The sequence below is a fragment of the Gallus gallus genome, chromosome 20 (genome assembly GCF_016699485.2).
Source record: "Gallus gallus isolate bGalGal1 chromosome 20, bGalGal1.mat.broiler.GRCg7b, whole genome shotgun sequence".
Classification (NCBI taxonomy): Eukaryota; Metazoa; Chordata; class Aves; order Galliformes; family Phasianidae; genus Gallus; species Gallus gallus.
In genome coordinates, this window is record NC_052551.1 from 1,303,333 (window position 1) to 1,314,121 (window position 10,789).

Genomic DNA, 10,789 nt, shown 5'->3' on the forward strand with positions numbered 1-10,789 from the left:
GTAGCATTCACAGGGGGCCCTGCAGCCCACCATGCACCACTCCATGCTCAAGCATCCATCCTACACACACTGCTGCAAACACAGCTATTCCTAGAAGAGCTCCCGGACCAACCTGAAGAACTAGAGCAGCAACACTCGGTATGCTTTTAAATGAGCATTTTGACACCCACCCACCCAACAGGGAGGAGGAGCTCCCCACTCAGACCAGACTGCAGCAGGCATGGGCAGCCCCTCAGTGCCCAGAGTCCTTCCCAGGGGTGGGGAGCAGCTGTCCCCCCCCTCACCTGGCCTTCCCCTGAGGGAAGAATTTGAGTGTAAAACCGAATTCACCAAACTCAGCACTCCCTTTGTCCATAAGCTATGCTAAGCTATTCTTCACCTTCAGGACAAAAGGACATGGCTGTGGAGTCCCCAGAGCTGCACCTGGATAGAACAGCTTGGAGAAGAGCCACCTGCACCTCCATCTAAACCATTTGTTTGGGTGAAACCTATGAAACCTCCAGAGCTGGCAGAGCCCAGCACCAGCCCACTGCTCTCACTTCCACCTGCTAAAAGGGGATGACTTCAGTGGGCCCTCAGTGTTAGAGCCACATGGCACAGCCATGCAGGGGCTGCTGCTGCCCCCAGCTCGCTGTGGCTGTGAGTTGGCTGTTAAGACAGGATCAGACAGACCAGCGTTTGCCCATTCCTGGAGCGTCCCCTGCTCAGCTCCACTGGGACATCCCATGGGGACAATGCAGCCATGCTGCTCCAGCCAGACCATGGCCACCATGCTCCCATGGACCAGGAGCTTTGTAAGGGAAGGTGCTGGAGAAGTGAAATCCCTAAATGCGTGCCATATGAGAGGTTACCAGTTCGATCTCAGACACAGTGTGTCACCTCCAACCTCTCTGGCAGCAGTAAGAAGCACCACCACAGACAGGACAAGGCTTTTCCAAAAAGGCTTTTCCATCACCATGAAAGAGCTCTTGGTTGCCCCAGCCTCACCCCCTGACAACAAGAAGATCAAGCAGAGGGGAAATGGGACTTCCTGACTTCCCAGCACGGAGAAAGGCTCAGCCTTGTTCTGATGAGCAGCAGAAGCCCCGATGGGAAGAGGAGCCAGAAGTGGAGATGTCCTAGTACAGCCTGCTCTTAAGCCACCAGCATGAGACTCAGCTGCGTCCCCTGAGACACTTCCTTCGAGGAATGCTTTCAAGCAGCTCCAATATAAACACCACAGCCTGGCGCTGGCTTTCCCAGCCCGCACCCAACTGCAGCAGCTCTTACCAGTCTCCAGCTTGCTCCTGGACTGCCCATTGTTTGCTCTTCCCTCCCAGCAGCCTGCAGAAGAGGCCCCACTCCTCAGCTCTGCCCTTCCCAGTCATTTTCCTGGTGCTTTCAGAAAGGCAAATGAACAGGGATGCTGTATCCCAGCAGCTGCTGCTGCCCATGGTGTCCACGCTGGACATGGGGATGGATTCTGGCAGAGACCCACCCACATCCACCTCGGCAGACACGTGCAAGGCCCCGTGCACAGGTCCTGCTCCCACAGCTCCACGTCCTTCCTGGGTTGGAGGCTCCAGAACCGGATGCAGTACTCCAAGTGGGGTCTCACAAGAGCAGAGCAGAGGGGCAGAATCACCTCCCTTGACCTGCTGGTCATGCTTCTCTTGATGCAACCCAGGATACGGTTGGCTTTCCAGGCTGCAAGTGCACACTGCTGGCTCATGCTGAATCTGTTATCAACTGACCCCCAAATCCTTCTCCTCAGGGCTTCTCTCAAGCCATTCTCCGGCCAACCTGTATCTGTGCTTGTGATTGCCCCAACCCAGGTGCAGGACCTTGCACTTGGCTTTGTTGAACTTCATGAGGTTGGCATGGGCCCACCTCTAAGCTCTTTTATGAAGAACTCAGCACCAGCATTACTTATGCTGGGAACTTGAGAGCCACAGGCCTCTGATGAGGTACAGCAGAGACGTAAAGAGGCCGAGGGACCCTCACAGCCACCTCCATGGGCCTCATTCACCTCTGTGTCACACGTCCTCTCCAACCCTCCTCCCACTCCCCATGTTAGCCTGAGTGTTGCCTGTCCCCACTGCCGGCCACGTGCCCCGTGCCCGAGCCCAGCTCTCTCCCCTGCACCATAAGGAGCTCTGGCAAAACCCTGCATATGCTCACCAGACACTTCCAGAACATTGCTGGCTGCTCTCAGACCCAGGTTGGTCTCAGCCTGTGCAAGGGAGCACTTCCAGAGGTTGCACAGTGGAGGTGGATAATAAAAGCAGAGCAAGAGCAAGAGCAGACACACCACCCAGCCAGGATGGGGTTCCCGGGTCCACCACTTCCCTCCAGGATCTCCCACCAAACTCAGTTTCTCAGAGCAGCCATTCCTCCAGCAGCATCCTTTTCAAGGCTCAGAGAGCCATTTTCCCACAGTGACAGCAGCAAGTGAAAGCAGCTGCCATTTCCACGGGGAGGTTGGCCTCCCAACACTGCCTGCACAGTACTGGGCTGATCTCCAAAGAGCCCGCTCTGAGCTCGTGTGATGGGAGGGCAGGAAAAGCAGCAGGGCAGTGAGGGAGAGGCCATGACTGGCACGTAGGAGGAAGGACCGGTCATCAGCAGCGTGCACCGGTGTGGGTGCATCCCTGTTCCACTTGAGGTCGTGGAGAGCAGCACCTAGATTTAGCAGCACTGGTAGGAGGCACGAGGGGAAGGCAGGACACAACAGGCTGCTAGAAGAATAGAAAAACCCTCAACCGCAAAGTATTACTGAAAAAAAAAGGGCTAAATCCCTTCCCCCAGCTCTCCACAGCAAGAGGCCCCTCTCGGGTATCACGCCGGGCTCCTCCGGCCTCTCCATCTATCACGGGATGACAAACATAAAGGGAAGAAAAACAAATGGTCCATGCTGCCGTTAGAGACATAAATGAAACGGTCTCGGGTGCAGGTACCTATAAAGATGTCAAATGCTACTGAGAGCACTCAACGTATTTGCCTTCTGTTTATACAGCTGTATTCCTGCCGAAGGAGGAGAGGACATGCTCATGTTTGTCTTTGGAGAAAAATGCAGGCAGCAGAGCTGACAAGCCTTTGCTGCTGCTAGTCCAGACACCTTACTGAGGGCACCAGATCCCACCTGGGAGCCTTTGCTTTGGGCTCAGCTCCTTGCTGTTTTACGAGCTAGAAAAACACAGGAAGTCTCTCCTAAGCTGTCAGATTTGGGAAGGGCAAGTGTTATCCATGCCAAAACCAGGCATGCTAATGCTTGCTTGCAAATGGCAGTGACTACATATGATGGCTGTGCAGGGAAACAACGCTCGATCTCCTTTCACAAAAACATCTGTAAGCAGCTGCCGTTGGCTTACAGTGTGGAGATCTGGAAAAGTGACACAAGACCAAGCAGACTGTCAGCTCCCAAACAAGCTGTGCACCTTCCCCAGCACCTGCCCCTCAGCAGGAGGCACTGCAGGGATCACAGGCACCAGTAAAGCCCTGGGCTCTTTCTAGTGCATCACCAGATCTTCAACGAACACGCCAGGCACCTCGCATGGAGCAGTGGCCAAGGGATGAACCTCAGCTCACAGCTCTCCAGAGCAGACATTTTCCAGAACTGCCACTCTATGAGGCTATCACCATTTTGGCTTCCTCATCTCTCCTCTCCAGCTCCACATACACAGCGATGTGACCTCAATCCCAAAAGCAAGTTGTGAAAGATGCCTGGCCTGACGCATCACCCTGTCCAAATGCTGCAGGAGGGAAGCAGGGACGAGGGGTGACAGGAGTGCCGGGCTCGCCCAAGCACTGCTCCAGCCCTTGGGTGGATCACTTCTCCTGAGCCTGACTCAGCAGCATCCACTGCACAGCCTTCCCTGCTGCTGGCACCGCATTCTCAATGGCAGGACCATGCAGACAGGGCACAGAGGAGGCATGGCGACGAGGGGCCATCCCAGCACGGACCAGAGAGGGAATGCTTTTGTGCAGCTCAAGCTGGCAAAGTTTCAATATGAAAAAATCTTGATTGTTGTCAGACTGGTTTGAGCGCAAGAAAACCTCTCAGCCAAACAAATAGCATCCCATTATTGTTCTTTTGTTGCAGGGTTGATACAAGAAAGTAGCTGAGCTCCATCCCCAGCAGACCCCTCTGCCTTGGCTGCTCACAGCTTGGCCAGCGCGGAGGGGGCTGCAGGGGACAGAGCACAGCTACTTGCTTGTACCAACAGGGATGGGAAAGAGCCAAGCAGGCCACCCATGTCCCTGGCCAGCCCAGCAAACCTGACCAGGTGCCAATCACCGCATCCCAGAGCTCCCATCACAGCAGTGAGCAGCCTGTCCCCTCTTGTCCTGCTGAGTATAACGGGCTCTGGAGCAGCGACCACGTTTTGATCTGTGTTTTTACAGCACCCCACAAAAATGTGGATGCTCAAGTGTTACTGCAGCGGTGGAAGGGGACAGCCTTACTCAGGACAAGGAGGGCACATGGTGGTGAGTGCGGCCCGGCAGCGCTTTGCCCCAGCACTGCACCCTCCTGGGCACGGGCTGCGCATCGGTGCCTGCCCAGAGACCTGGTAAATACAAACCAAAGCTCTCCTACCTGCCCGTGTCTGGCCTCCTGTCGGTGGCGCAGTCCCCTTTGCCCCTCTCCATCTCCTGCAGCAGGGCCGTAGGGATGGGGGTGCTCCTGCCCTCGCTGCCGCTGCTGCCCCGGTGCTGCCGGCCCCGGCAGTCGGGCTGGGAGCTGTGCTTCATGGCCTGGAGCTGTGCCAGGGGCACGATGTCACAGCCCTGGGGCCGGTGCCACACCGTCTGCTGCGTGATGGCATTGTAATAGTAGAAGCGGTTGTTGTTGTGGTCGAAGAGCTCCCACCACTGCTTCTGGTCCGACTGGCGCACCTTCAGGTTGGGGGGGGGCTCCCAGCCGCACTCCCCGGTGGTCAGGTTGACGTACATCCGCTCCTGGGAGCGGGGCTCGATGATCTCCACCCAGTCCGAGCTGCGGGGAACGAGAGCCACGTTAGTGTGGGCAAGGAGGGGGTCGGGGAGCAGCGCTCAGCCACACTGATAAAGCAAACCAAGCATGGGTGCAACCTCAGGAGCTCGAAGGGTAAACGTGGAACGACACGGGTAAGTGTTTAGTGGGGTCTGGCCTTCTTTCCCCTAATTGACTTTAAGGGCCGGCAGTCCCTGTGCCTCGGCCTGGGGGTGGGAAGCACGCAGTTAGAATGGCCATCCCTGAACAGCCCAATGGAACCGACGGGCACAGAAGGAACGAATCAGTGACTGCTGATATTGAGGGCACCACAAACAGCAAAGGGGTGTTACCCATAACAGCATCAAAGAGGAAAAGGAGGGCGACAGAAGAGCCCAGCGGCGCTGGCAGGAGAAATCCCAGGAGACAGCAGTGAAGACAGGATAAGGAAATGGAAAAGCGGGGCTGATGGGCGGCCAGAGAGCCCGAAACCATCATGGTGTGACACAGCTGGGCTGGGCGCAGCCAGGGGGGGACTCAGAAGGGGACTCAGACCCACACCTGTGGGCAGCTCATGGCCAAAGCCGCTGGGAGCTGCGGGCCCAGCACACCACTGCTGTGAGAGGAAGGCAGGCACGGAGCAGCGCGGCACGGCCACGGCACCGCAGGAACACGGCTCAGGGGGAGGCGGAGGAGGGAGGCCGTCACGCAGCGCTGGCCCGGCAGAGCAGAACGCGCCCTGCGGGACCAGCGGAGCTCTGGAGCTGTAACGTCCAAGAGCACAACGGCTGGGGTCTGTTTTGCCAGCAAGAGGATTAGCAAAGATGTGAGGCGCCGACCAGCCCTACCAACACTGCTGCTCCTCGGGAGGGAGGAGAGGTCAGCTATTTTCTGTTAAGTGCAAGCTATTGAAAATAATGAATTCTTCTCATGGCACTCAGCCACGGCCGAGTGTGCGTTGCTAACTATAGCCTTCCGTTTTAACAAGCCCACATTTATCTCTGCGCGCAAAGACACGTAAGTGGACGCCTTGAGTTGGTGACCTCTTTGCTCCCCTTCCATTTGGGTCTGAGGATTACCGAGTTGGAGCTTAACGAGGCAAAAATCTGCACAGAACACATTGAAATGCTGAAGAGTTTGGTACAATCACAATCACATGTAAAGGAAGAGAAGGAAAGGCAAGGAGCACATTCCTGGAGCGGGGCCAGCACCGGGCTGCCACGCCAGTCTGGAACATAACATCAGGAACTCTGGAAAGACGTGATAAAGACAGGACTGGAGAGAGATAAGGTCGTAACTTGGACACAGAAATGGATTCAGACTCCCCACCACGAGGCTAAGAAGTCTCTCTGGAACCACCTAAACAAGGCCTCGTCCTGCCCACCCCACAGCAGACCCTGGACACAGCGTGGGTTGGGACCCTGTGCCCCACTCCCAGCCCCCCGCTGCCACTGCACAGCAGCACCGCTGCCGTCACACCGCTGGGAACGCCGTGCTGCCTTTGGTCCACTTCCCTTCCACTGGGACCGAACGCCTTTGGCTGCAGCACTCCCCACAGACTGCGGTGCGAGGGGCGCTGCGAGGCTCCATGGCGCCCATCTGGGCAGCAGAGCTCGGACCGCAGCAGAGCAGGAATTTCAACAAAATCCCCCACTTGCTTCCAAAAACAAAAACACATTCCCAGCGTGCATCCTCCTTTATTGTCTGAGAGTTTCAGAAGCTTCCTTTGTATCCTAAGTAAATACACAAATACTTTCCAAGCCCCTGCGTTTGCAAATAGGCCCCAGCTCCAGCCGCTCGCTCAGGCTCCGAAGGCACTCACACGCAGACCTGCTGGTGGGCTGTGGGGCTGCCGTGGGGGCTGCGGCCGCAGGTGCAGTGCCCCACGAGCCAGAGGGCAAAGAGCGGCAGGAGCCGCGTTGTGCACAACCACAGCGCCGTGCGGTGCCACGCAGGGCGGCGCTCGGCCGAAGGCTCAGGCAGCCCCGGGCAGACCTTGTTTGGATGGAGCACTGCACAAACACAGCAGGTAAAAGGCCAAGGTGCGGCTCCGTCCCGCCTGCCCCTGGGACAGGCATGATTTATATCTGCAGACTTTGCTCCTTCAGAAACAAAGAGGTGAGCTTGGGTTCGTCCTGCCTGCAGCTCCTGCGGGGGCCTTGGTTGGCAAAGGAAGGCAAGGAAGACAATAAATAATAAAGAAATAACAATCCTAATTAAAGGGCTATTACAGCCTGAAAGAACGTAGCGTGGCTCCTACAGCCCGCATAGCTGCGCTGCATACAGAACTGCGGGTGGGCCTAACACCCCCAGCTTTACCAGCAAAGCCAAAGCTAGGAAAGCACAAAGCTCTGCGAGGATCAGAACGGACTCCAGGCCTGCCCTGAAACCTGGATGCTGGACACCCTATCCCTGGGGCTTCTGCCCCGGGAAAAGGGCACGGCAGGGCTTCTCAGGGAACACCACACAGGCCTGATTCATGCTGGGACGAGAAGCCACTCCACAGTGTGAGAGGAGCAGCTACAGAGTAATACAAACCCATGTGACAACACCAGGAGTCCTGCTTACATCTCCTGCGTCAGTCTTCTCACAACAACCATAACGCTAGCGTGAGTCCAGGAGAGAACAAAAGTGTTTTAAATGAACAGAAGGGTCCAGAAATGGAAGGGAGCAGCCACTGCATGGGGGAAAACATCACCTGAAGGAATAGGAGGGAAACTCCAAGAACCCAAACAACCACTGCTCCACCAGGCAGCTGATTTTCTTGCCACCGCTGCCCAAGGCACTCAGCCCCCTGTATGAAGCCCTCCCTCCACCCACCAGCTCCACCTCCAGCTCTTTCACCTGCTGGTGACAGCCCAGCCCCACGGAGAGCCACGGGAACTCCTCGCTTCAGGGCACTGTGAGCTGCAAGGACACCGTTCTGCATGGAGGCAATGAGAGGTCTCATGCCTTCATCTCCCGTTTCACTTCCACGTTCTGCTATTTGCAGTCCTGCATGCCCCACACTGGGCCCCACCTCGTTCCCCCAGTTCCCACCTTTAAGGCAGTGCCCAGGCTTCGTGCCATAATATTGACTCCATACTGAGTGGGGTCCTGACGACGGATGGCCTCAAAGAGCCTCCAGCAGACGTAAAGATGGTCCCACAACAACGAGAAGCACCTGTGAAATTACACTCCTCGTCAGCACTCTCAGAAATCTGAACTCAGAGTGGTGCTGTGTGGAGCTGTGTGGGCTTTGATGCTAACGGTCCCTGCGGGTCCCTTCCTGCTCGAGCTGCTCTGGGGCAATGCCTCCAGGAAACCATGGTGTGAGTACAGTCAGCGCATGGCCACATAGTTAACAGCACGAAAGGAGGGCTGCACTCAAAGGACGGGGTACATGAGGCTCCTTCCTGGTCTGCAGGTGAATGAAGAGCTCCAGGAGCTGTAGGGCAGTGCGATCCCTGCAAGTGTGAAGGGAAGCAGCAGCATCACCTCCACACCTTGCACAGAGGTGCTGCTCCCAGCCCTCGCACAAAGAACCGCAGCTCCCAGCAGGACTGCTGTAGCCCCAGACGAGACAGATCCCATCACCAGCATTTATCTACTAGAGGGTGACCACAGCCACTCCTGCTTTTTTCCAGTGACATTTCAGTACTGATTCTCATTTCCTCCTAACATGGCTCAAAAGCTGAGGAGCTCTGTGGTCCCCGAGGCCCTCTGGAGCAAAACGAACCACTGCTGCCTCCAGGGGCACCGCCAACCGCCCCAGCAGTTCCCATCCCAGGAAGAAGCATGACACAGCACGGCCCCACCGCCTCACACTGGGATGCAGCCAGAGACCATGGAGGCAGGGACATGGCACATGGAGCCCGGGAGGGCTCACTGCAGTGGCACAGCCCACGTTCCTGTGTGCCCCACAGCTCTAGTGCTGGCATCAGGAAAGGTTTGTCCTCAAGATGCCTGCGGTCCGGATCACTTAATCACTGCTGGTGGAAAGTGTGACCAGGGCCCAGGAGAGGGAGCAGAACGCTGTGCAGCCCCAGAGAATCCTCAGCAGCTGAGCAGGGTGTGGGGGCCATGCTGGAGCTGCTGGCCTCACTGCTCCTGGCACAGAAACCCCATGGGCTGCAGAGTACCTGACTGACATCAGCGCTGTGCTGAGAGCGTCACTGTGCACATACCCCTGCCCCTGCAAAGGGTGAAGGCACCTGCAGCACCCGGACAGACAACACTTAGGAAAGCCTCACTTGCTGTAAGTGTTGAGCAGGAAAGTGTGACCCCCCCCCCCCAAAGTGGCTGGAAGCTGCTCAGATGTGCACATCAAAGCCAGAACAGGGCGGTAAAACTCATCCGTGCCCTGGAGTTGCAGAGAGCCCCCGAGGAGGTCTCCAGCACCAGCACCTCCTGCAACGCTCCACCAGCTGGCTCAGTCAGTCTATTCTTTGCTCACTGCCTCCTCTCAGCCAAGCCCAGGAAAGCTATAATTTAAGTCTTAGGAAAAAGAATTACCCAAAGCAACCCTGTCCTCCCACCTCCCCCATATATAATCTCTGAACTTATTCTGAATACACACGCATCTTTCTAACAAAAATTATAGAGGAACTAAAATAAATATAATGTCAGCCTGTTCCTAAAAGATTCTCCTGCTTCCAAAAATAAGCATTGTGCAAACAAATCAACCTCTGCCTAGCAGGAGACAGACCAGACTGTGAAAATACAGCACAAACGGCTGCTCCAAGCCTGAGCACATATGCTCAGCTCACGCATGGGCAGAACAGGACACCCTTCTGAATGCCGGCACAGCAGCTGCGTGTTGCAGAGAGGGGAAAAGAGCCCAGCGCCCTGAAGTGGGGTGAGAGGCAGCAGACAGCCCGTGATGCCCAGAGAAGGTGATAGCGCACAAAGCTGGATGGAGGTGCCAGATGAGAAACTGGCGGCCTTCTGCCCCATCAGCCCTGCTGCTTCTTGCACCATCCCCAGCCCCCCGTTAATTCCCTCACCAGCACTGCAGGCCCTCCTCTCGCTGTTGCCCCAACCCACCCCGGCTCCCACCCACAGACAGCAGTGGCACAGCCGTGCAGCAGCAAAGCCCACAGGTCTTTAGCGCCTGTCCCAGCTGACCCAGGGCAACAACATCTCCCACGGAGCCCAAAACACAACAGAACAGCACAAGTTTTGGGGCTACAGGATCTGCCCTAACAACCTGTTCGGCCCTTTAGCTACTGTCACAGCATCCCCTGCACCTCTCCCTCCGCTGTTGTCAGCGCTTTTCTTTTGCACTTCAGAGCATGGCCAAACCCCCCCAGTGCTGCTCAGCCTCCAAAAGCCCCGCTCTGCCCCAGACGCTGCGGCACCTCCTAAGTCCAGCAAAGGCTGCAGCAGAGCCGTTTTTCCTTTTAAGGGCTGAGCGTTTGAGAAGCAGTTTCAGAAAAATGTACTGGCACTTCGCATCCCCTCTCTCTACATCCAAAATGTGCTGCATGGCTCCACGGCTCCATCCAAGCCCCAGCTGCTGAAGGGGAGGCAGCCATGGGGAGGCCGGGTGCCGGCTGGTGCCTGTCCCAGGGCTGCAGGCGCTGCGTCCCGCTGCATCCCAGTGCTGTCCTCCTGCTGGCTGTGGGATGCACAGAGCAAGCCCAGGACAAGTGGTCGGGTCAGGTCCGCTGGTGGCCTGGGAACAGCATCAGAGCTGCACTTCAGTGGTGACAGCATCACCAGACTCCATCATCCTCCCAGAACAGAAGAGGTGACACTGCTGCCTCGTGCTTCTGTAGGTGACACCAAGCCAGGACAGACACCTGCTTCACCCACCCTAGCGGGTCGTGCTGGCACTCTACCACACAGGGTCAGCCT

At 56.8% G+C, this 10,789-nt stretch overlaps 1 protein-coding gene across 5 annotated transcripts in view; it reads right to left on the minus strand.

Moving 5' to 3' along the window:
- ARHGAP39L (Rho GTPase activating protein 39 like) overlaps window positions 1-10,789 on the minus strand; it is a 42,756-nt gene that overhangs the window by 16,876 nt on the left and 15,091 nt on the right. For all 5 annotated transcript variants that reach the window (XM_004946888.5, XM_004946889.5, XM_046902963.1 and 2 more), the window contains exon 2: window positions 4,577-4,975. In XM_004946888.5, coding sequence (XP_004946945.4) covers window positions 4,577-4,975 — 399 coding nt within the window. The remainder of the gene's footprint in view (window positions 1-4,576; window positions 4,976-10,789) is intronic.